This window comes from Myxocyprinus asiaticus, chromosome 7, assembly GCF_019703515.2.
Source record: "Myxocyprinus asiaticus isolate MX2 ecotype Aquarium Trade chromosome 7, UBuf_Myxa_2, whole genome shotgun sequence".
NCBI lineage: Eukaryota > Metazoa > Chordata > Actinopteri > Cypriniformes > Catostomidae > Myxocyprinus > Myxocyprinus asiaticus.
Genome location: NC_059350.1, coordinates 53,232,739 through 53,259,052, shown reverse-complemented (window position 1 = coordinate 53,259,052; position 26,314 = coordinate 53,232,739). Strand labels below are relative to the sequence as shown.

The following is a 26,314-nucleotide window of genomic DNA, read 5'->3' as shown; positions in this document are numbered from 1 at the left end:
GTCAATATTAGCTCAAAAATGACAAAAAAGAAACAGCTTTCTCTAGAAACTCATCAGTCAATCATTGTTTTGAGGAATGAAGGCTACACAATGCTTGAAATTGCCACAAAACTGAAGATTTCATACAAAGGTGTACACTACAGTCTTCAAAGACAAAGCACAACTGGCTCTAACAAGGACAGAAAGAGACGTGGAAGACCAGATGTACAACTAAACAAGAGGATAAGTACATCAGAGTCTCTAGTTTGAGAAATAGACGCCTCACATGTCCTCAGCTGACAGCTTCAGTGAATTCTACCCGCTCAACACCAGTTTCATGTACAACAGTAAAGAGAAGACTCAGGGGTGCAGGCCTTATGGGAAGAATTGCAAAGAAAAAGACACTTTTGAATCAGAAAAACAAAAAGAAAAGGTTAGAGTGGGCAAAGAAACACAGACATTGGACAACAGATAATTGGAAAAGAGTGTTATGGATCTTAACCCCATTGAGCTTTTGTGGGATCAGCTAGACTGTAAGGTGCGTGAGAAGTGCCCGACAAGACAGTCACATCTATGGCAAGTACTACAGGAAGCGTGGGGTGAAATGTCACCTGAGTATCTGGATAAACTGACAGCTAGAATAACAAGGATCTGCAAAGCTGTCATTGCTGCACATGGAGGATGTTTTGATGAGAACTCTTTGAAGTAGTTTAAGAAGTTCTGAACATTTTTTTCAAATTGTAATAGTAATTTTTCATGTTATTAATATCCTGACTATACATTGTGATCAGTTGAATGCTACTTTGCTGAATAAAAGTACCAAATTTCTTTCCATAAGAGCAAAATCTGTACATTATTCCAAACTTTTGGCCGCCAGTATACATTCATAAATTATTTTGATAACTAAGGAGATAATTTAGCATTTTATTGTCATTTGTTTCATTTCATATATAGTCTATTCAGTTGGAAAACATTTATCCATATAAGTGATGTGATCAGAGGAGTGTTGGAATAGCATCAAAACACTTTCATATGATGTGTTACATATGTGCTGACGTATGTAGAGGTAAGATGTAGTCTATTAAATACTATGCATATTTATGTGCAACAGTATGCAGTATGCAACAATAAACATTTTAAATAATAGTATGCTACATTGTTGTCACATTATGTGACCAGTTATCATTTTCATCTATTTTGTGCAAACATGACTTATCTTCTGGCAGACCAATCAAGTCAGAAGTCAGGAAAGAGCTAGAAGTCACAGTTGATGTCTTCTGGTTCATTTGTGTTATTTTTTTAGCTGATTTCTTTAAACTAATGGGCTCAATGCTGTAGATCAGTGATGTTGCATTTTAATCTGAATTAAGATGAGATGCCTATATCATAGTTTAGAAAGTTAGGTTATCCATCAAAGCAGAAAGCTTGTTTTGGCAACCATAAACACATCTTTTACATATTATTTTGGTACAACAAAATGGGGATTTTTTGGGGGGAATCACAGCGTATCAGAGGATTGTCTATTAAATATGACTTGCTTGATAACATTTCTTAGAAATGTATTTAGTTATTCATTATGCCTCTGTACTTCTAGTCTCCTTCCACTTCCTGTCTTTTCTTGAATGGTGAGGGGATTTTCATTTCTTTCCTGAAATCATGACTCTCTCCCCATGTGAACTTTTCTCTTAACTGCCCTGAAGAATATCACTGATCTGCTTGCAGCAAAGCAAGACAATGATGTAGACAATGTTATTTGATGATGTTGAATATATTAAATAAATTATACTGATTGCAACAAATGTATGCTTAATTTTTAAGGTCCCTTAGAAATCAGTCAAGCGTCACATCTTGATCCAGTTCACTGGGCCTCTTTCTTATCAGATGCAGTTAGAAATGATTTAGTTAGAGGTCTACAACAGGCAACACCCTCACAAAAGGGGAAGATGGCAACACATTGGTAACATTGGTTTTGCTGATACAGCATGGCTAAAAGACATTTAAATGGCTGGAAAACATCACCATTTTTGTCTTAAAATTCTATGAGAACTCTCCTAAACAGATAAAAAAATATGACCGCGTTAAAGGAAAAGTACCTGTTGGAAAGACAACTCACAAAAGAGATTAAATTACTTGTCAAGATACAAAAGTCTACAAGGAAAAACCAGAGATTTCCATGTGAACTTATCTGAGACCATTATGCAATCCACATTCATTTCATACATCAATTGTCTTACTGTATGTCAACAATTGACTCATTTTGTCTATTTTTGTTCCTCATAAATGCCACTACAAGAGGCTGAGAAGAGGCATTGGAGGGATGTAATTAGTGGCAATTATTCAATCCCCAATGAGGGGATCAAGTGACACAATATAGGCCTAGAAATCAAACAATGGCTACTTTATTCCCAAAAGAAGTGTTTGTCTTCAGGAAAGATTTAAAAAGCATCAATAAATTCTTACAAGGTTAAAGGTAAAAAGACTGGTCTTATAGAAACAGTTTAGTTCCTAAAAAGAAAGCAAGCTTTGATGTCAGAACTGTGAAGTTTCTGCCTTGTTGTTGGTTTCTAAGAGAAAGTGATGAATTGAAGAACAAGTTTTAAGAAAGATTACTTGTCTGTCTGAGAGAAAGACTGTTTGTTTGTCAAAATGACTGACTGTTCGTCGATCTTGAGAGAAAACTTCAGTTAGAAAAGAAGGCTAACAATGGCCAGTACACCTTGGCCATTTAAAAGAAATATAAAATAAAAAAAAGAGGATAAATAAAACATTTAACACATATAACACTTCCAAAGAATCTCAAAACAATACATATCAATTGAGGTAGCCTACCTAATGTTGCTTCACCAAGATTCTATCATAATCATTGTGAAGGAAAGCCAGGAGATTTTTTTCAATCTCTAAAAATAAATTCCCGGCAAAAAGTCCTTCAATTCAAAGATGGAGATCATGGATACGCCACTTTGCTCACAGCTCACCCACTAGTTTGCGATCTGTTCTCTTAAACATAACCTGTCCCAGAGCTGGCGTTTACTGTTAATATGGAATGCAGAGTTACTACAACGACGTGCTCTGAAAAAAAGTGTTCAACCTTTCATGGTACTAAAAATCTAAGGATAACTCAAGCTGAGATCAAACTTACTGATGTCCTTTGTTTTATCATTGTTATGATCTCTTTTGTTTTCATTTGTGGTTGGTGTAGCCATGCATCTTCTATACTAGTACATAGTGTAAATACTGCAGTTCTCATGTTCACTGATGATCCAAAACATCGCAGACCACCAAGGCATGGACTCTACATGACCCCTGAAGGTGTCCTGTGGTGTCTGGCACCAAGACATTAGCAGCAGATCCTTCAAGTCCTGTAAATTGCTAGGTGGAGCTGCCGTGGATTGGACTTGTTGGTCCAGCACATCCCACAGATGCTCAGTCGGATTGAGATCTGGGGAATTTGGAGGCCAAGGCAATACCTTGAACTCTTCATCATGTTCTTCAAACCATTCCCGAACAATGTGTGCATTGTGGCAGGGCGCATTATCCTGTTGAAAGAGGCCACTGCCATCAGGGAATACCATTGCCATGAAGAGGTGTAACTTGTTCCTTCTCTGACCACTGTCAGTAGATACTCACCACTGCTGATCGGGAGCACCCCACAAGCCTTGCCGTTTCAGAGATGCTCTGACCCAGACGTCTGGCCATAACAATTAGGCCCTTGTCAAAGTCGCTCAGGTCTTTACTCTTGCCCATTTCTCCTGCATTCAACATGCTGACTATGAGAACTGATTGTTTGCTTACCATCTAATCTACCCAGACCTTGACATGTGGCCTTGTTAGGAGACGATCAATGTTATTCGCTTAGAAAATGAGTCTAGTGAGTGGTCATAATATTTTGGCTCATCAGTGTGTACTTGGTGTTGCAATAGGAGGTGGGTTCCTCCTATTCCTGGCTCTTGTTGCAGGACAGTGACTTTTCATACCGATTTGGGCTTGTTGGCACGATTAAGGTTTCTTTTCCACTGTGGTGCTGCAAAATCAGGATTTGAATAATGGACAGGTCTAACATGGGAACTGGGGGGGAATTTCCCCAATAGATTTGCTGTGAACACCCCCCCCCCCCCCTTCTGATGCACCCATCCTGACTGAAAGCAAAACAATCAAGAGGCCCTCTGCTTCCCAGACCAACGTAGAAACTATCAACATTGCCCCCCCCCACAAACATACAAATGCCCCACCAAAGATTGCATCCTAGTACCGGCCCTGATTAGAATGGACTGACAGAGCAAGTGACCAACTCACGGCATTCCACCAGAATGGTAAGCTAATCGCAGTGAGAAATCCGGGTGGGGAACGGTTTGTAATCGAATACCGTACGAAACCGTGCAAGTGAAAATGCTACTAGAATGGTCACTAACCATCCTTGAACTGTTCGGCCCAATAGTGGAAAAGCGCTTACAGTGTTTCATTTCTTTTATAATTATTAAACATTTTTTATGTTAAGTTAGTTTCCGTTTTGTTATTTTACTCAATCCCTTAAGCAGTTTTATTTTTTGCATTTGGTAAGGAGAATCAATAATAACCTTGAGAATACCTATTGTTATAAAAGGTTTATTTATGTTACACCCTGAACTTAGATCCTGGTAGTAGTACTCAGAATCAAAAAGTTCAAGCTGTATTCAGATACAAAGTGATGGTTCCGGTACCCTCAGCTGTCTTTTGCTGCTGGGGGCATAAGTGTGGACTAAACTTAAGGCAGTTTAAAGGACATGTGGGCTGAAAGGCTCTTTTGTTCAGAAAAGCAATGGGTATCTTATTCCTGAATGACTGTCTACTTGACCTTAGAAAATTTGTACCTGTTAAAGTTGTTGAAAAAAAAACAAAAAGCTACTACTACTGCTAATAATAATAATATACTGTATATTTCAACAATGCGATGTTCCTTCATTTATATCAAACTGGTGGTTTACTGCTAATCTTAGTCTATAAGGAGGTAAAATACTACCTCTTTAGGCTTAGCCCAGGTGGTAATACTAGAGTACAGGTAAGAACAGACAGTGTTATTAGCCTCAACAAAGAGTGTTTTTATTTGAGAGCTAATATATCTGTTTACCAAGTTGAAAGTTGCATTGTGACTGACACAGATAGGTTCTGTTTCACCTCATCTTCAAATCACTGACCTCACCTGATGTTAACCTGTATATCTTGTGGCTATATTTCCGAAACTGTGTATTTTAGCGTTTATGGATTGGCCGCATTCACTTCCATTGTAAGTGCCTTGCTGTAACCGTGATTTTTTTCTCCCTCTCCCCAATTTGGAATGCCCAATTCCCAATGCACTCTAAGTCCTCATGGTGGCGAAGTGATTCGCCTCAATCTGGATGGCGGTGGACAAATCTCAGTTGCCTCCAGGTCTGAGACCGTCAATCCGTGCCTCTTATCATGTGGCTTGTTGAGCGCATTACCTCCATGTGGAGGCTTCACGTTATTCTCCATGGCATCCACGCACAACATACCACGCACCCCACTGAGAGCGAGAACCACATTATAGCGACCACGAGGAGGTTACCCCATGTGACTCTACTCTCCCTAGCAACTGGGCCAATTTGATAGATTAGGAGACCTGGCTGGAGTCACTCAGCACGCCCTGGGATTCAAACTCGTGAACTCCAGGGGTATTAGTCAGCGTCTTTACTCGCTGAGCTACCCAGGCCCCTCGTAACAGTGATTTTAATTGTTCTTAATAAATGAGGGTTGAAATTATTTTTAATAATAATCAACATTATGAAAATTCCTTTAAATACAGATTGTCAAAATAGATGTTAATTTAGCTGTTTTTGTCTTAATGTCCTTTAGGATGCTACAAAGGTGGAAATATTGATTTAAGCATTTTATACCCATGCAAAAAAGAATGTAGTTACATTTGGAAAAATAAAATAGCAAATAGACACATTTTATATTTCTTGGCATCATAAGGATGTTGGGGGAAACTGTATAAACCACACATTGCATTCTAAATAGCATTAAGTTCAATAAATCTTAAACACCCTAACAGATTATATTGGTATTTAAAATTATTTATATATATATATATATATATATATATATATATATATATATATATATATATATATATATATACACACACATACACTGTATATATTGCATACCCTGGCAATTTTAAACAGTACAAATGGCAAAATCAACCAGCAGTAACTGTGATAAGTTTATGCATTAAGCTTTTGCAATCTTGATCACCATCAGTTTCACCGTCATAAACTTAGGATTTCTCCACATAACCCAGCCATGTTCCACTTTGTGCTTTTTACTATCTTCATTATTTGTGTATTTGACAAACACATAAAAAGGCTATAGGGGCCTTACAAATGGATGCAAACTCAACAAAGAAATGTTCAAGCTGTTCCGGCACCCCCAGCTGTGGTATGCTGATAGGGGTATACTGCATTGTAAGTGTGTGGATTAAACTTTTGAGGCACTGTGAAGGACATGGGGCCCATTGTGCTCTGTTGACTGACAACAGACATGAAATTCACATTCAGATTTCTAACTTACAGTATAATGTTTGATTTCATGTAAAGATGCTATTTGATTAATCAGATGTATCACTTGGTGCTGGATGCCACATAACAAAATTATACAGTCGCCAATCACTTACCATGGAAGAATGAAGAAATGGCCAAAAGTAATAAAAAAGTGCATAAATATAAACATAGAAATGTTTTATACAAAAAGAAATACTTAGGCTTGAATTAACTTCAAAAGAATGTTCATGAATTATTATTAACAAGCCACAGATCTATTGATAAGAGAATAGTTAATAGACCAGTCCTTCACCTGGGTGTCACAGAAATGACTTACCTGTATGGATGAAGGTTAAATAAATGTTAAAACTAAATGACACCTGAAAACTCCTCCCTTATTTCCCAGAATACCTTCCCATTAAACTGGTGAGATGGCAGGGTATAAATTTCTGAACCTGTCTTGGACTCACAGGGACTCGTCTCCCAGAGGCTTACAGGGGGACTAACGGGACTTCTTCACAAAAATAAGGAAAATGGGGCTTGGGGTAAGTATACTTTGGTTTGTCTACTGGTTTCATCACTAACCTTAAAAGTGGCTTAAAATCTCTCTCTGTAGATATTCCATTATAGATTTTTGTTTTTAGCTCTGCACTGATGGGAACAGACGCTGGTTTTACAGTATATGTTACATATTGTTTTATGTTTGATAGACGGGGATTGATAAGTACAAATTGGCAGCAACTTCAGAAGATGGCGTCAAAAAGCCCAAAAAAGGGAAAAAGAAGCAGAAGGACATGGAGGAGCTGAAGAAAGAAGTGGAACTGGTATGTCATTCAAATACATATATACTGTCAATTACTTACTTTATTTGTAAACATTAGTTAATTTTTTAGGTATCATGAAATAACAATAAAACGAGCTTTTTAAGATGATTTTATAATCTTGGTTAATGTTAATTTATCAACTAACTAATGTTAACCTATTCAAATAAATGTAACATTAACCAGGATTAAAAAATGCTGTAAAAGTATTGCTCATTGTTAACTGATTTTATTTATTGCTCTAACTTATGTTAATGAATACAACCTTATTGTAAATTAATGACCAATTAATATATACGTAAATCACATTAAAATGTCACAAGGGCATATGATATTCAGAGAGAGGTGAAAAAGGTGACAGATGGTCTAGACTTTTTTTTATGGAATTGTCTGAAAAGAATGAGCTGAAGCAGCATTTCAAGTAATTTAAATGATTTCAATGTAGAAAAATTTAATCATCCAATTCCTGGAAATTAGCTGCAAAAACGTATGCTTTCATAGCAAAACAAAACTACAGTATTGTACATGCATACCTCTCTTACGGATTAGAATTATACACTATACCTATCTAATTTTATACATTATGTGCTTTAATTCTTGTGCACATTATGCCTACATCACTGTTTGTTTGTTCCCTGGATTGTTTGCTGAAAAAATGGGAATTGAGTATTCAAGCCTCTTTGCTTTTCAACAGGAAGACCACAAGCTGACCTTGGATGAGCTTCACCGCAAATACGGCACTGACCTGACCAGGGTGAGCAGAGGTTTAATGACACTTTTGGAAGAAAAAAAAAAAGATCAATTATTCTGTGATGTTTCAGATGTATTTCAATTTTAATTATGTGAAACAAATGATTACATTGGAGGAGTACTTACCCTATAGTTCAAAAGAAAGACTTTCATCTCCTTTTCTTTCAAAACAGTGAAATTATATTATGTTATTACCTTGTTTTCAAGGTATTGCTTTTAAATGTAATTTTTTTTTTTTTTTTTTTTTTTTTGTGATAACCTTCTAATTTCTAATACAGACAAAAACTATGAATCTGAAGCCTACCTATGCATACATTATTATGCATGTAATATTTTTATTCTTGTGCAGCTCTGTTTTGTGTATACCTTTAATTACTTCATTTATTTTAATATCCAGGGCTTGTCTGCTTTCCAAGCAAGGGAAATCTTAGCTCGTGATGGACCAAATGCTCTGACTCCACCTGTTACTACACCAGAATGGGTCAAGTTCTGCAAACAGCTCTTTGGTGGATTCCAAACTCTACTATGGATTGGTGCATTTCTTTGCTTCTTTGCATATTCAATCCAGGCTGCCTCTGAAGACGAACCAGCAAATGACAATGTATGAGAGAAAATGTGCATTTTAACATTGGAATAAATAGTTAATATACCAACAAACTTTGTAGGATCATTTATATTATAATATAATTTTCTTTGAAAGATGTGGTCTAGATGCTAAAGATCTAGGCTGATAACCAGCAGGTTGTAGGTTTGAAATCTCTAAGGGACAATCTGTGAGCTATGACCATTGTGCAAGGCACTTAATGCCAAGTTTCTCCAAGGGAATTATTCTAATTACTGTATAATGTAGTACTGTAACTCACTTAAATAAAATAATCTGCTAAATGACTACTTACAATATTTTTGCAGCTGTATCTGGGACTTGTGCTTGCTTTTGTGGTCACAGTCAATGGATGCTTCTCATACTATCAAGAGGCCAAGAGCTCTAGGATCATGGAATCTTTTAAGAACCTTGTTCCCCAGGTACAGTATAGAAACGTAAATTCATTCCATACTTAAAAAGTAGCTTTACCAATAAACAAAGAATTTTCATTCTAATGTATCCTGGTCATATAGCAAGCCCTGGTTGTTCGTGATGGTGAGAAAAAGGTCATCAATGCTGAGGAGGTAGTTGTAGGTGATCTTGTGGAGGTCAAAGGCGGAGACAGAATTCCAGCTGATCTTCGTATTGTCTCTGCACAAGGGTGCAAGGTAAAACCCGAAGCATTTCATTGCAAAGATAATATGCAACCTGTGCACATTTCATGAAACTGCCTACCTTGCTTTCCAGGTGGACAACTCTTCCCTCACTGGTGAATCTGAGCCCCAGTCTCGGACTCCAGACTTCTCCAGTGAAAACCCCTTGGAGACAAGAAACATTGCATTTTTCTCTACGAACTGTGTTGAAGGTACACAATTTAGATTAAATTAAATTAATGACTAAATGGCCTGAACTGAATTAAACATGGCATTATTTCATAGGTACTGCCAGAGGTGTTGTCATTAATACTGGTGACCGTACCGTCATGGGTCGTATAGCCACCCTTGCCTCCAGTCTGGAAGGTGGACAAACACCAATTGCTAAAGAGATTGAGCACTTCATCCACATCATCACTGGTGTAGCGGTCTTCCTGGGTGTGACCTTCTTAATCCTTTCTGTGATTCTTGGCTACACTTGGTTGGAAGGTGTCATTTTCCTTATTGGAATCATTGTTGCTAATGTACCTGAGGGTCTCCCTGCAACTGTAACTGTAAGTCAAAATGCTATTATTGTTACACATTGTTTAATAAGGCTTCTTATTGTTTAATCTACCGGATCTACAGTACATTCATTTATTTCTGTTTTCAATCCTTAGACTTTTCCAAATCCTACAATTTCTAGTATGCCTGTGCTAAAAATGATTCTTTAGCTTTTGTCTACTCATGTAGGTGTGTCTGACTCTGACTGCCAAACGTATGGCAAAGAAGAACTGCCTGGTGAAGAATCTTGAAGCTGTTGAGACTCTTGGCTCAACCACCACCATTTGCTCTGACAAGACTGGAACTTTGACCCAGAACCGAATGACCGTGGCTCATATGTGGTTTGACAACCACATTCATGTAGCTGACACTACAGAGAACCAGAGTGGAACTGCCTTTGACAGGAGCTCAGCTACATGGGCCGCCCTTGCGCGTGTCGCTGGCCTGTGCAACCGTGCTGTCTTCCAATCTGAACAGAGTCATCTACCAGTTCTTCAGGTGTGCTAGCTAGATTAATATCTAAACAATATTAGTTACATTGAGGATCACTACAGGTTTGCAACTTTTAGAGTTCCAGCAGCAAATATGCACTCATATTAGTGTTCTTGTAAGTGAAACATTTTTCCCAATATATTGTGATGTGCAGAGACAAACAGCAGGTGATGCTTCAGAGTCTGCTCTGTTAAAGTGTATTGAGCTTTGCTGTGGTTCAGTCAGTGAAATGAGAGAGAAGTACACAAAGGTTGCTGAAATCCCTTTCAACTCCACCAACAAATACCAGGTAATTTTTTTCATGATGAGGTTCTCATTGAGGATGAGATGGTACAGATTTGACTGGTCAACCTAACAACACTTAATCTGCCTTTTTCTAGCTCTCCGTCCACAAGAATCCCAATTCCTCAGAGTCTAAGCACCTGCTAGTGATGAAGGGCGCCCCTGAGAGAATCTTGGATAGATGCTCCTCCATTTTGATTGAAGGAAAAGAACAGGCTTTAGATGATGAAATGAAAGATTCTTTTCAAAATGCTTATGTAGAACTCGGAGGTCTTGGAGAAAGAGTGTTGGGTAAAGCCTACTTTTGAAATTCATCTCATCGCATTGCTGCAAAAACTCTGCAGAAGAATACAAACACAAAGAAAGTTATATTAAATCAAGAGGCATTAGTAATTCTATGTTCTCTCTCACAGGTTTCTGCCACTTTTCCCTCCCTGATGACCAGTTTCCTGAAGGTTTCGCATTTGATTCTGAAGAAGTGAACTTCCCCACTGAGAACTTGTGTTTCATTGGCCTTATGTCCATGATTGACCCTCCTCGGGCTGCTGTACCAGATGCTGTGGCCAAGTGCCGGAGTGCTGGAATCAAGGTGTTGACCTTAATTCAAGATGTCCATAATACATTTAATTAATCAACTCACAAGTCTACACTCACTGAGCACTTTATTAGGAATACCTGTACACCTACTTATTCAGTTCTGTGGAAGGAAACACCTTGTTGATGAGAGAGGTCAACTGAGAATGGCCAGACTGGTTCGAACCACTCTGTACAATTGTAGTGAACAGAATAGCATCTCAGAATGCACAACATGATGAACCTTTAGGCAGATGTGCTACAACAGCAGATCACGTCAGTCACTTTATTAGGAACATAGTGTTCTTAATACAATTCTCAGAGAGTGTACATCTTCTATAATAGGTTAACATGTTTATTTGTGACCATTCAATTGAGCTAAGGCTATTGCAAAGAGTCTGGATCCACTGCTTGCATGTTGTACCTGACTTAAATGAATGAATCTTCTGTGACAGGTTATCATGGTTACTGGTGACCACCCAATTACAGCCAAGGCTATTGCAAGGGGTGTTGGCATTATCTCTGAAGGCAACGAGACCGTGGATGATATTGCAGCTCGGCTGAAAATCCCTGTTGGGGAGGTGAATCCAAGGTAATCTTGTCACTTCAGCCATTTACAACAAAGCTACAGTATAGTAACAAAAGTAGAGTTTGCTCTGGATGTCTGATTATTCAAAGTGTGCCTCTAGAGATGCTAAGGCCTGTGTGGTCCATGGTGGAGAACTGAAGAATATGAGCGCAGAAAATTTGGATGAGATCCTCCAACACCATACAGAAATTGTGTTTGCCAGAACTTCTCCACAACAAAAGCTGATCATTGTAGAAGGCTGCCAGCGACAGGTATCGCCAGACACTGATTGTCAAATGGTGTCTTTGATCCCACTGATACTAAGGGATTTTAACCAGAAGTTGGTGTACATTTTTTTATGCATATTTGTTCTCTTATCAGGGTGCCATTGTAGCTGTAACAGGTGATGGTGTCAATGATTCTCCTGCTCTGAAGAAGGCTGACATTGGTGTGGCTATGGGTATTGCTGGATCTGATGTATCCAAACAGGCTGCTGACATGATCTTGCTGGATGACAACTTTGCTTCAATTGTCACCGGAGTAGAAGAAGGTGTGGAATGCTAGGATTTAATTAATAATTATGTATGTTAGATGGAAAATTGATTTTCAAAAATGTGTTTTCTACTTCAGGCCGTTTGATCTTTGACAACTTGAAGAAGTCCATTGCCTACACTCTGACTAGTAAGATTCCTGAGATGTCACCCTTCCTCATGTTTGTCCTTGTGGGTATTCCTCTACCCTTGGGCACCGTCACCATTCTCTGTATTGATCTCGGCACTGACATGGTAGGGAAAAGAACACATTTTAGTTATAGAAATTTAGAGAAGAGTAAAATCACTACATAAAAATGTTTTTATTGTTGCCATAGGTTCCTGCTATCTCATTGGCCTATGAAACTGCTGAAAGTGACATCATGAAGAGACAACCAAGAGATGCTAAAACAGACCACCTGGTGAATGAGAGGCTAATCAGTATGAGCTATGGTCAAATCGGTAAGAGCATGCTCTTTCTGTACATAGCACTCTTTATGTTTATTGCAGTTAGTTCTGCCAGAAAGAATATAATTCATGCAAATTTCACGAGTTCGCCTGCCCGTATGTGGCTTGCTGTCTTCAAAGGAGGGGGGTCAAAGAAGAGGCTCGATTCGAGCTCTAAAGTGGCTACTTAATAGGCCCTTCCACTGGAAGTACAAAAGCCCGTTTTAGGTACTTTCCCCAAAGACTAGTACTTTTCGACGCTTGCACATCTGAGGAACTATAGTTCCTCTGAGCCGTATTTGGGGGATTTTTAGCTCCTACTCTGGAGTAGGTACTTTGGTGGCATACAGGGACTGTTGAAGACTGTGGGAGGTGCTGCAGCCTGTGATTGGTCAAAAACCTATGACACACAAAGCATTGAGAAAGGTGAGGAGTCCACAGCCACCATTTGTAAACAACTAGCTTCTAGCATGCTACTCAGTGGATTGCGCTAATATTACAATTCCCTTAACAGAAATCAAATAAAATCAACAAAGTATACAAAGAGGATCACTGGTTTCACATGAATGTGTGTGTGTGTGTGTGTGTGTGTGTGTGTGTGTGTGTGTGTGTGTGTGTGTGTCTGTAACTTCATCGGGAGACACGCTTAGGATTTCAATCGCATCTGTACTGTTTGTACTGTGTGACTATACAGAAAATAAAGTGGTTTCTGGATTACTACATTGAATTTTCCCTTGAATGATGAATATAACTAAACACATGTTTATTGAGAATGGGTAATTGAACTCTATTGTACACTAAACCATCATGAAATCTAGTTTACATTAGGGAAGTATTGCGTGCCTGTTACTGTGTGGTAACTTGCATCAAGACATATTTTTTAAGTCAATGAGTTAGTATTTCAGTACAGTAATGTATGTAGTGTTCGGTTTCCATTCCTCATAAAAGTTCTCATCTAGAAAGTTACTCAAGGAAAAGTACAGGACTGTAAGTGAGAAAGGTCCTAATTTACTGTATGAAGGAAGCTATAGGGCATGAATTTAGAAGATTGAGGATGGATACGGGGAGGGATGCTGTCATCAGGACGGAAAGACTGTCATTAGAGTGAGGTAATCTGCGGTTTAAATACTCTGCAGCCTGCAGGTTGATTGGCAGATTAGATGAGCAAGCTTCTCCCCGACTTTCGTTAAAAAACTTCATACAGTGAGAGAATAGTTTTCTTGGTGCAAGTCCCTTCCTCGGGTTCTGCACTCAGATTCTCGCTCGAACTGTCAGATCCTGCAAAACGACGATGACGGCAGGGGAGAGGAACTTACCCCTTTCGGCCAGACAAGACCCAAACTGGTGGGTGATGGGGTGTTGTGGGTGAAAACAACAATGGCAGATCTTATAAAGCATAGGCTGGATTATGATTGGGTGAGGTGTCTAAATTTAATGAATGACTTGATGCTTACTACAAGTCTTCCTGATAGAACTATCGCTTAGGCTTCCATTTTCACACTTTATTTTCATATTATTTTTAGGTATGATGCAAGCAGTTGGAGGGTTCTTTACCTACTTTGTAATTCTTGCTGAGAATGGATTCTTGCCCAGGGATCTGGTAGGAATTCGTATGGGTTGGGAAGATAGGTATCTCAATGACCTGGAAGATAGCTATGGCCAGCAATGGGTAGGTATCAAAGCTGTGAACATACCTGACAAATCTTAAAAACCAAAAACTTTTTAATGCAAAACATATAATGAAATATTAAACTTGTAAATATTGCTTCTGTGTTTTACTTGTCTGCTCTAGACCTATGAGCGAAGAAAGATTGTGGAGTACACATGCCACACAGCATTTTTTACCAGTATTGTGATTGTGCAGTGGACTGACCTGCTGATCTGTAAGACCAGACGGCTCTCCATCGTACAGCAGGGAATGAAGTATGTAAACAAAAAGGCATATTTGGCCTGATAATTATAAAAAATAGATTGTTTGTTCAGTTCCAGCTCATTTCAGGTTTAAAACCACACCATGTGGATAACTATATTCATCATCATTTGTATTTTTATTTCCCCCATAGAAACCGAGTCCTTACCTTTGGTCTGTTTGTGGAAACTGCTCTGGCAGCTTTCCTGTCCTACTGCCCAGGCATGGATGTTGCTGTCAGAATGTATCCTATGAAGTAGGTGGACATATCTAGTCTTTTTGAGCACAAGCATGGGGTTCTTCATAGGCCACGTACACACTGCTGCTAAATACAGTTGTTAGTCCACCTTTGCTTAATCCTGTTCTGTACACACACAGTTCAATAATTTAACCCTTCCTTGGTCTTGCGGGTCATTTCGACCTGTTTTTAAAATGGTTCTAAATGAGTCTGAAAGTTCAACCAGGCCAAGGAAGGGTTAAGGGAGTGACAGCCGCAATTTACAACCAAATTAGCTCCTGAAATATTCAGGTAGCGACAACTGCATTTTCATAAATTCCACTGTAGTTTTTCCATCAGCCCTGCGGTCTCAGATTACAGTCCAGATAGAGCGTGCACTCTTTAACTACAGCCGCTTAGATGCACATAAACAAAAGATGGCGAATCTGTCGATGGTAGCTTATAAAGCATTGATAATACATCTCTGGGGTATAATCTCTTTGCTCTAAAATACTGAACACAAAACGGGTTAATCTGGTGGCATTCACATTTCTTGATCATAGGTGTGAGATGTTGCAGCGTCGCTATGTTTAACACTTTTCAATCATCGCAATTGTGGGAGTAACTCCTGTATACCGTACACACATGAAATGAAAATGTAAATGCGGCTGTCACTCCAGAAACTTTGTAGTGTGTATGTGGCCATTTAGATTGGCCTGTTTGGCAGTATTTTTTTAATGAATCCTGTTCTCTCATTTAGACCATTGTGGTGGTTCTGTGCCTTCCCATACTCACTGCTCATCTTCATCTATGATGAAATTAGAAAATACATCCTTAGGCGAAATCCAGGAGGTAGGCTACTATATAAACTTTCATTATATATCTGTATGTTATTTTATGCATATATTTGTCATGAAGACATTTGGATTTTAAATGAAATGGATAAATTACTTCATAGCAATCAAAGGCAGTTGTTTTATTAGTTTCATTCCTTTGAGTGATTCATAATAAAATGTCTCTAATATTCATGCTATTTTGTTTCAGGCTGGGTGGAACTAGAAACATACTACTGAAACAAGAAGACCTGTGGCAAACTTATGAAAGGAGATATTTTCCAAATGATACAGAATCTGGTCATTGTCAGCCAATAAATATCAAATTCCATGGAGCTGAAATAGTTTTTTGTGTGTTTCCATTATTTATTTATTTTACAAGTTAAAAAGATGTAGGCTAGATAAAAAATAGTTATCCAGCTGACTTGCACAAAAGTATAACCTAAATGTAGCTGTATGTATTTATATAAGCAAAAAAGCATGACATTTTCCACAGAGTTAATACTTATTGGCATTATGTACTGTTGATATGAGTTGCTTGAAAATTACATATATATATATATATATATATATATATATATATATATATATATATATATATATATATATATATATCCTGGCGGCCAAAAGTTTGGAATAATGTACAGATTTTGCACTTATGGAAGGAAATTGGTATTCAGCTGATCACAATGTATAGTCAGGACATTAATAATGTGAAAGATTACTATTACAATTTGAAATAAATGTTCAGAACTTCTTAAACTACTTCAAAGAGTTCTCATAAAAAAAATCCTCCATGTGCAGCAATGACAGCTTTGCAGATCCTTGTTATTCTAGCAGTCAGTTTATCCAGATACTCAGATGACATTTCACCCCACACTTCCTGTAGCACTTGCCATAGATGTGGCTGTCTTGTCGGGCACTTCTCACGCACCTTACAGTCTAGCTGATCCCACAAAAGCTCAATGGGGTTAAGATCCATAACACGCTTTTCCAATTATCTGTTGTCCAATGTCTGTGTTTCTTTGCCCACTCTAACCTTTTCTTTTTGTTTTTCTGTTTCAAAAGTGGCTTTTTCTTTGCAATTCTTCCCATAAGGCCTGCACCCCTGAGTCTTCTCTTTACTGTTGTACATGAAACTGGTGTTGAGTAGGTAGAATTCACTGAAGCTGTCGGCTGAGGACATGTGAGGCGTCTATTTCTCAAACTAGAGACTCTGATGTACTTATCCTCTTGTTTATTTGTACATCTGGTCTTCCACATCTCTTTCTGTCCTTGTTAGAGCCAGTTGTCCTTTGTCTTTGAAGACTGTAGTGTACACCTTTGAATGAAATCTTCAGTTTTTTTGGCAATTTCAAGCATTGTATAGCCTTCATTCCTCAAAACAATGATTGACTGATGAGTTTCTAGAGAAAGCTGTTTCTTTTTTGCCATTTTTGACCTAATATTGACCTTAAGACATGCCAGTCTATTGCATACTGTGGCAACTCAAAAACAAACACAAAGACAATGTTAAGATTCATTTAACGAACAAATATCTTTCAGCTGTGTTTGATATAATGACAAGTGATTTTCTAGTAACAAATGATCAATTTATCATGATTACTCAAGGATAAGGTGTTGGAGTGATGGCTGCTGTCAAGATTTGATCAAAAATGACTTTTTTCAAATAGTGATGGTGCTGTTTTTTACATCAGTAATGTCCTGACTATACTTTGTGATCAATTGAATGCCAGTTTGGTGAATTAAAGTACCAATTTCCTTCTGAAACAGCAAAATCTGTACATTATTCCAAACTTTTGGCCGCCAGTGTATATATGTATATAGTACTGTGCAAAAGTTTTAGGCACTTGTGAAAAATGTTGCATAGTGAGGATATCTTCAAAAATAATGGCATAAATAGTTTTAATTTATCACTTAATGTCATACAAAGTCCAGTAAACATAAAAAAAGCTAAATCAATATTTGATGTGACCACCTTTACCTTTAAAACAGCACCAATTCTCCTAGGGACACCTGGACACAGTTTTTCTTGGTTGTTGGCAGATAGGATGTTCCAAACTTACTGGAGAATTCGCCACAGTTCTTCTATCTATTTAGGCTGTCTCAATTGCTTCTGTCTCTTTATGTAATCTCAGACTGACATGATGTTCAGTGGGGGGCTTTGTGGGGGTCATGACATCTGTTGCAGGGCTCCCTGTTCTTCTATTCTAATGTTTTCTATTTGCAAAAGTAATGTTTGGGAGTCTAACATTTATATTTCCTATTGACACACTAAAGCTGAAGATATAAATAACCATCTTAAGACAAATGCTTTTGTGAAACATCTTATGTGAGTTTTGCACAGTACTGTGTATATATATATACACTGTAGGTATTTATTACCTATAGTTAAAAGTTCTAAATTATTAAAAAAGTAATTGTAGAATTAATTCATGATAATAGTTTATAGAAAAAAAGTGACAATTTATGTTCATATCATATATTGAGCTGTATGGAATACACTTAATAGTAAATATGTATAGGACAGAAGAGAGTAAACACACGCGTTCATACACTGGAATATTCAAACATGCATGTGATACTTTTGTCTAATGTTAACCAATTCAAATTTGCATTGAACTTTGAACTTAGTGGCTTCCAGGTGGATGCTGCACACTGGTGGAGGTTGAGGAGAGTCCCGTTCACTGTGTAAAGCGCTTTGAGTGTAGTGTCAGAAAAGCACATATATAAATGTAACGTTCATTCATACATACACAGACTCAACAAAGGGGGTGGCATAAATCTAAATTACATATTTGACAAAGAATATGTATTACTCTAATATTACTCCATGAAACAAATTTGCAGTGCCAGAGAAAACGTAAAACACATTTCATAAAGCCAAAACATCAAGGTACTGACATCATACAGCCTTGTTTTGTGAGGTTTTTCATAAATACAATCCAATTTATGAAGAAAAAAAAGTAACAAAATAAATAGCAGTTTATTTTCATTGCAAGATGACTTTTTTTTTTTTTTATTGTGGTTGGAGAACATTTTATCTCGAATTAAAAACAAATCTAAAGTCCATTTGTAATGACTGTAAACACACGTGCGCGCACACACGCATTTCACGAATGCTAACTTACATTATTGCATTACAATTACTCTATTTTGTCGTGAATTTTAATAACATCGTAGATAAATAAAAATGAAAAAAAAAAAAACTATGAGAATAAATTAATAAAAAAGCAGATGGCTTGTGTATGATACTGTAGACCACAAAGTCTGCGGCTTTCCCTTTAACTAAGAACACATTACCAGACATCTAAGAGCAAATGTTGCAGCCACCAAGGGTTCATTTTCAGAGTAACAACAGAGCAGGTGATGACCCAATAACTTCCTTAATTTATCCTTATCTAAGAAAAAAAAAAAAGTGTTCCATTATGGTTCCTTCCTTAAAAGAAAAACCAGCAACATACATTTAACACCATTCAGGCAAGCCATTTTACATTTTTATACATTCAATGTCATATACTAAAATAAACGATGTATGCACGGACCACAGGAGGGAGGTTCTGCAACCTCTCATCCGCTAAATTATTCAGGTTTACATGTTTGTCAAACTCCTCTCGGTCATTCAATGGAGCACTTTTCAATGCAAAAAAAAAAAGCTAATGATAATTTCGAAGAAAGTTCATTTTAGGTCATTCTAACATCACCAGATAACAGATAAATGAAACACAAGTTTTACATTAAAATACAAAATGAACAGTGTGAATGAAGAACATTTTAAGCTTTACATTAGTATATTTGATGTGGCAGACAAAATAATGACAAAGGTTTGAAATAAAGGTTAATACGTGACTCCAAAACATTACAAATATACTTCCAAAACAATTCTCACATCTAGAAAAAAAATACAAAAATCTGTTTGAGTGAGTCTTGAGTTCAAAACTCCACCCAAACACCAAGGGGAAAGTCCAAGTCATGCAGCAATGCAACACTGGGAGTTACCCACTGGCTCAAAGCAGCGGAGGCCATGAATCATGTTTTCAGTGTTTTCAGTGTTCTTAAAAGAAGAAGAAAAAAACAAAAACAGCACAGTGTGTCATTAAAAGGAAGGAAGAATAAATAGGAGTATAAAAAAAGAATGTATATACAGGACTTCCTCTTTTCATACACTCAAGTATGAAGTATTTTATGCAGTACACACATACTACTACTGAGTATTCAAAAACGTTGAAGAATACTGGGATTAAATTTAGATTTTAAAGCGCAGATACATTTGAATTTCCACAGCAATTGTACAATTGCAGAAGCTACAACTAACCTAGGATGACATTTCCTGATTAAGGGCGTTTTCACACTATAAAGGAATCAAATTTAGACCATTTTAAGTGGACCAAAACAAAAACTGAGTGAAAAAAGAACTGTCATTAACGCCCTAGCTCGTGCCCTATCATGAACACACACAGGAGATCAACGGTCAGTGAACATTTTCACTAAATAATACATTAGATTTCAGTTTTTCTCATCAAATCTTATCGTATACTTTCATAACAATCACGAGTCTCATGGAATAATTTATTAGACTTCTGAATTATACTTTTGTGTTCTTTTGAAGCTTGAAGAACACATGTTTGATGTCAAGCTGCAAGATGTAGCAAAATGAACAGGACAAATTTTCAGGATCCAAAAATCAAACACCAATGCTGGAAAATGTCTGAACTGCCAAAACACACAGATCCAACTGATGACTTGCAATAGGGCCGGGCGATTAATCAAATTTAATTTCAATTACGATTTTGGCTTCCAACGATTATGAAAACAAAATAATCGAGATAAAACAATTATTGTGCCGCATTCCGTTTCTCTTTTTGTCTTGTGTTATAAAAACAGTGCACCCCTTTCCTTTACAGCGGTGCGCTTTCACCACTCCCTAAAAGCCCAAACTCACTCCCCGCCAAGCTGTGACATGTTTAGTTCAGCTCGAGCCAAGATGACAGAAAGAGAACCTTTTGTCATTTTTATATATTGAATAAATGTTTAGTAGTTTTCAGTTGGTTGTGGAAGTGCACTAGGGCTGGGCGATAAGACTCTTACGAAGAACCCGATGCCGACTGCATAACAATTGATCAACGATGATCAACAATATTGGGAAATGGCAAAATCATGGATCTGGGAAGTCAGAAAATATATTAAACAGTGGCCAGGGTGTGAAACTAGCACCCGCCACCCGCCAAATACGATGAGGCTGAATCCAGTTCACAAGCTCCTCGTCCAAATTTATTTCATGCGAGGTAATTTTGTTCATCTACCCGCAACAGGCGGGCGACCTGTAAGACATCTCGGACACATGACAAGAAATGCTGTTAGTCACAAAGACATGAGCTTGAAGAAACACACTTTATTATCTTTTTAAGAACAGACAAAAGAAAAGCCGTCAGTGCTTGTGTCTGATTCGCTGTTTGTTCAGAGGCGTGCAGCGCCAGCCTGTCATGTGAAACAAGTGCATGTAAAGAGTTTTCACTCTTTTTTCTCTGTTTCATTTGTCTGAAAACTGTTTGCAAGAATAACCTATATAGCAAATAGCAAATTTAATTTAGAAATGTCTTTTGTTTATGTGTTTCAATAAATTAATTTAATTTTTAAAGCAAAATCAATAAAAAAAAAAAAAATAACACCGACCCTTGGCAGGGAGGTTGATGATATAATTTATAAAATATTTTTCACATATTGCCCAGCCCTAAAGTGCACTACAACATATTTATTTTGATCTAAATTTTTATCTTATTTTTATTTATTATTTTTATATTTATTTAGAAGTGTATATATATATATATATATATATATATATATATATATATATATATATATATATATATATATATATATATATATATGATATGTTATTTACTTTATCAAATGTTTCTTACATTAAATTTTTTGTTTTTCAGTTGAATTATATTTAAAGTTCAAGGAAATCCACTGTTAAAAAGATTTGTTTTAAGTTCAATAAATGCATGATGTTTCCAAAGTCAGTGAGTAATCGTGTTAAATAATCATGATCTCAATATTGACCAAAATAATCATGATTATGATTTTTGCCATAATCGAGCAGCCCTAACTTGCAAATAACATTGTGGATGATCGGTCCTAAAATCAGATTTGAAAAACACATCAAGATCAAGCAAACTCAATGTTCAAACTCATGGGCGATTTATAAAAAAATGTAAATAATATTGAAAAGTTTACATATGGTCCTTTCTATTGAATTGTTAATTCTAGAAAAAACAAAATCAAAGACTGTTCGTGTTGAAGACGTTTCTCCAGACAAATGATTCTTCAGATTTGGCAGATACGGTTCAGATAAAGGTTTCCCCGCCATAATGCAGAAGCTTGTTGTTTATCAGATGTAGCGCTGTTATTTTCTAGAATGTAAAATAAACAACAAGAGGACTTTGTCTATTAGGCAAACCAAACCACAGCAACAATGCGTACAAACATATGCTGACATATGCAAACTGATCTCCATTGATAAAATGGTATTGATATTAAGGGCAATGATATGAACTTTACATTAAGAGATCAAGAATGATTAAGAAAAAGAGAAGCATCAGACCTTATCAAGCTAGACATCCATTCCCAACTATGAATCCTGATTTTTCACCTCATTTGGGGTTGCATATACAGTCACAGTACCATCCAGCGGCTCATTAACTATGAAAACACAACCATTACATAAACAGGAGTCAAGAACATGAAATAACTAACAGCAAGTGTCATTAAAAATCAAGTTGTTATCTAAAGAAACATTTCAACCAGCAGAGTGAAGAACGATAAACATCTCATTGCTTATATAAAAATAAAACTAGTTTTCCAGTGTCTTTATCCATCATAATGTGTTCAGTGTTTCCCCTAGGATTTTTCTCAGCAGCGGTGCTGTTATGCACACGTGTTGTGAGTTTGCAACGCCAGACCCATATTAACATGCATTGGTGGAGGAATAGCTTATAACTGAGGTGTCAAACTCAATTGTAGCCTGCGCCGCATCAGGATTTATTTGTGCCCTCAAAGGACCCGTTGAAAATGTGGCACCAACACATGCTTTGGTAGCACCCATGCAATTACCAATAACACTGCATATTTTGTGCATTCTGGGCTGTAAGGAATAAGGACAATGAGGACTGTCCGATGGCTCTGGGCCAGTGTGAGAGAGATTCGAGTCAGTTGCTAGAACTATCACTTCCCGATCGTGCCAGTGCAACATTTATAACATTAGTGCAAGCAGACAACAAGTGAGACAGCACAAAAATTACACGGAGAGAACAAAGTTACGGAAGCAGGTCATGTAAATATCTACGGTTGTGGCCAAAAATATTGGCACCCTTGGTAAATATGAGCAAAGAAGGCAGTGAAAAAAAAAATCTGCATTGTTTATCCTTTGATATTTCATTCAAAAAATTCAAAAAAATCTAACCTTTAATTAAAGTAAAACAACTGAATGAGGGGAAATATCATTATTAAATAAACATATTAAATAATAAGTCAAATATATCTGAAGTATATTACCATTCATATTTTATATTTTTAGTGCACCTGGGTGACTAGGAACATGAAATTGTTCAGCCATGACTTCCTGTTTCAAAGGGGTATTAATTATGAGGTAACACACAAGCCAAATTCCCTTAATCATCTATCACAGTGGGTTAGACTAAATAATATAGTTCTGATGTGCGGCAAAAGGTTGTTGAGCTCCACATAATGGGAAGAGACTATAAGAAAATAGCCAAAGCATTGAAAATGCCCATTTCCACCATCAGGGCAATAATTAACAAGTTCCAATCAACTGGAGATCTTAAGAATCAGTCTGGAAGAGGACGTGTGTCTATATTGTCTCCACGCACAGTGAGGAGGATGGTTCAAGTGGTCAAAGAATCTCCAAGGATCACAGCTGAAGAATAGCACAAATGAGTTGGGTCTTGGGGTCACAAAGTCTCAAAAAAAATTATCAAACACCACCTACATTACCACAAGTTGTTTGGGAGGGTTTTAAGAAAAAAAGCCTCTGCTTTCATCCATCAACAAACTCAAGCATCTTCAGTTTGCCAGACTCTACTGGAACTTCAAATGGGACAGGGTTCTTTGGTCAGATGAAACAAAAAAAGAGCTTTTTGGCAGCAAACACCAGAGATGGGTTTGGTGCACACAGAGATGAAGAAGTACCCAATGCCCACGGTTAAATGTGGTGCCGGATCTTTAATGTCGTGGGGCTGTTTTTCTGCCAGAGGTCCTGGACATCTTGTTCAGATACTTGGCATCACAGACTCTATCAAATACCAACAGATAAAAAATCAAAATCTGGCTGCATCTGCCAGAAAGCTTAAAATGGGTCCTGGTTGGATCTTCCAGCAGGAAAATGATCCAAAACAAACATCAAAATCAACACAAAAATGATTCACTGAATTCACAAAATCAAGGTTCTGCCATGGTCATCCCAGTCCCCTGACCTGAATCCCATAGTAAATTTGTGGGGTGAACTGAAGAGGAGAGTCCACCAACATGGACCTCTGAATTTGAAGGATCTGTAGAGGTCCTGTATGGAGGAATGGTCTCAGATCCCTTGCCATGTGTTCTCCAACCTCATCAGGCATTATATGAGAAGACTCAGAGCTGTTATCTTGGTAAAAGGAGGCTGCAAAAAGTATTGAATAAAAGGGTGCCAATAATTATGGCTTTGGAGAAAAATATTTATTTAATAATGAGATTTTTTTCCCCAGTTTCAATTGTTTTACTGCAATAAAATCAAAAGGACAAACAATGCAAAAACATTTTCACAGCCTTTTTTGCTCATATTTACCAAGGGTGCCAATATTTTTGGCCACAACTGTACAAACTCCGAAAATGGCATTTCTATGTGCGGTCAGCGCCTCTTCTATGAGTTGCACGAATGTCCCAATCTAAACAGGAAGGATTGAAACTGCATCCGGCTGATGCACACTTTGTCGAAACACTTGATAAAAATAGGATTTTTTGTAGTGAATTTCTTTACTGAATTAAACTTAATAAAAAGTATTTTTTCCCTTTAATCAGTGAATATCATTTAGAGGCATTTTTAAAGATGATTTTGTCCTTTTTATTGTTAGTAAGCACATTTAATACAACCTTTTAAGTCAGAGAACAAGCTGAAGAATCGGTTAAGAGCTAATGATTAATCGTTGCAATAATCGCCGAATAATCATTCTAATAATCGTTAGATTAATCGATTATCAAAATAATCATTAGTTGCTAGTCAGATAGCCAGCAGCCTGATGGCACCTGTTTACTTCAATTGTATGAACAAAAAGAGCTGAAATGTGCTTATAAAAATCTTCACTTTAGTTCTGCTGATCGATAGGTTTGTGTAAAAAATAAATCAATAATTGAAAATGTTATTAACTTTTAAAAAGCACTTCCTGCCAGCAGCTTATTTATAACAGAAGAACGAAAGTCACGTGAGAGTTCGGCCATTTCTAACAGCATCATAAACCTATCGATACAGTTCAGAAGACATTTATTGATCGACTGGAGTCATGTGGATTACTTTTATGCTGCCTAAATATGACTTTTGGACCATCAAAGTGCTGGCCCCCGTGTACATCCATTATAAGGACCGGACAGAGCTCTATCTTCTTCTAGAAATCTTCATTTGTGTTCTGCTGAAGAAAGACAATCATACACATCTGGGATGGCATCAGGGTAAGTGAATAATGAGAGAATTTTCATTTATGGGTGAACTATTTCTTTAATGCTAAAAGTAGCTCCTAAACCCACGACAGCTTAGAAGTCGTCCTGAGTACTTCTAACTCCCTAAGAGTGACTCAAATGATCATGTCTAATGTCGTCAATCCACATTAAAAACAATATAATACAATATTATTATGACATTGACCATTTAAAAAGTAATCGCCTGAATAACAAATGAGTCGATGTATTTTAGTAATATATTATAATATTATAAATATTATAATGTGGACATTGACCATGGTATCGCCTGAATCGCTAGATTATTTTCATTATTGTAAACTTCGAGATGCAGTTACCTCTCCCATGAATAGAAACAACCCAATATCACCAGAAATAAAGGTTTTGACAACTCTGCGCTCCCTGGCCACATTAAAACTAAACTGTGCAGTGCGGATGAATTCGGAATATCTCTTATTCGTCAGCAGAATCATCTATCGAACTACATATGCCAAACTTTATGTATATACCCTCAAGATATTATCCGACAATTCATAGTGTATTTTTTTCCTGTGGATGTGAAAAAAAGGGGGCATTCACAGCCATCGCTGGGATACCGGTGCATTGCATGAAGAATGAAGAAATGTTCATCAACCAAAAAAAATTTAAAAATCTATCTATATATCTTTCTATATACTGTATATATATTGTTGTCTGTCTTCGCTGTCTACCAATCATTGTGGGCAATTTAAACGAGAGCGCTCATAAAACGTGACATCATCCATAGCAACGAGGTCTCTCATCTTAAGATTTCCTTAGTAAAACTTGCTCTTAGCAGTTTTGTGAATAGGTTTAAAACAAAAATTCGTAGCTAGGAACTCTTTGGAGAACTC

The 26,314-nt window shown here is 37.1% G+C and overlaps 2 protein-coding genes across 6 annotated transcripts in view; one reads left to right on the top strand and one right to left on the bottom strand.

Moving 5' to 3' along the window:
* Positions 1-6,955: 6,955 nt before the first annotated feature.
* The window catches only part of LOC127443840 (sodium/potassium-transporting ATPase subunit alpha-1-like), a 68,031-nt gene continuing 48,672 nt past the window's right edge, over positions 6,956-26,314 (top strand). Inside the window, exons 1-22 of one of the 2 annotated variants that reach the window (XM_051702790.1) lie at positions 6,956-7,057; positions 7,223-7,336; positions 8,028-8,087; positions 8,481-8,684; positions 8,993-9,106; positions 9,200-9,334; positions 9,414-9,531; positions 9,605-9,873; positions 10,052-10,360; positions 10,509-10,643; positions 10,735-10,927; positions 11,050-11,225; positions 11,665-11,801; positions 11,899-12,049; positions 12,159-12,327; positions 12,408-12,562; positions 12,646-12,769; positions 14,278-14,423; positions 14,547-14,677; positions 14,818-14,919; positions 15,641-15,732; positions 15,925-19,303. In XM_051702790.1, the coding sequence (XP_051558750.1) occupies positions 7,046-7,057; positions 7,223-7,336; positions 8,028-8,087; positions 8,481-8,684; positions 8,993-9,106; positions 9,200-9,334; positions 9,414-9,531; positions 9,605-9,873; positions 10,052-10,360; positions 10,509-10,643; positions 10,735-10,927; positions 11,050-11,225; positions 11,665-11,801; positions 11,899-12,049; positions 12,159-12,327; positions 12,408-12,562; positions 12,646-12,769; positions 14,278-14,423; positions 14,547-14,677; positions 14,818-14,919; positions 15,641-15,732; positions 15,925-15,953 (3,075 nt within the window). In that variant the 5' untranslated portion in view covers positions 6,956-7,045 and the 3' untranslated portion in view covers positions 15,954-19,303. Of the gene's footprint in view, positions 7,058-7,222; positions 7,337-8,027; positions 8,088-8,480; positions 8,685-8,992; positions 9,107-9,199; positions 9,335-9,413; positions 9,532-9,604; positions 9,874-10,051; positions 10,361-10,508; positions 10,644-10,734; positions 10,928-11,049; positions 11,226-11,664; positions 11,802-11,898; positions 12,050-12,158; positions 12,328-12,407; positions 12,563-12,645; positions 12,770-14,277; positions 14,424-14,546; positions 14,678-14,817; positions 14,920-15,640; positions 15,733-15,924; positions 19,402-26,314 lie in introns of both variants that reach the window. The other variant, XM_051702789.1, reaches the window with a different exon arrangement.
* LOC127443849 (uncharacterized) overlaps positions 18,897-26,314 on the bottom strand; it is a 79,505-nt gene continuing 72,087 nt past the window's right edge. For 3 of the 4 annotated variants that reach the window (XM_051702808.1, XM_051702809.1, XM_051702811.1), the window contains one exon: positions 22,321-22,418. In XM_051702808.1, coding sequence (XP_051558768.1) covers positions 22,348-22,418 — 71 coding nt within the window. In that variant the 3' untranslated portion in view covers positions 22,321-22,347. Of the gene's footprint in view, positions 19,768-22,320; positions 22,419-26,314 lie in introns of those variants that run through there. The other variant, XM_051702810.1, reaches the window with a different exon arrangement.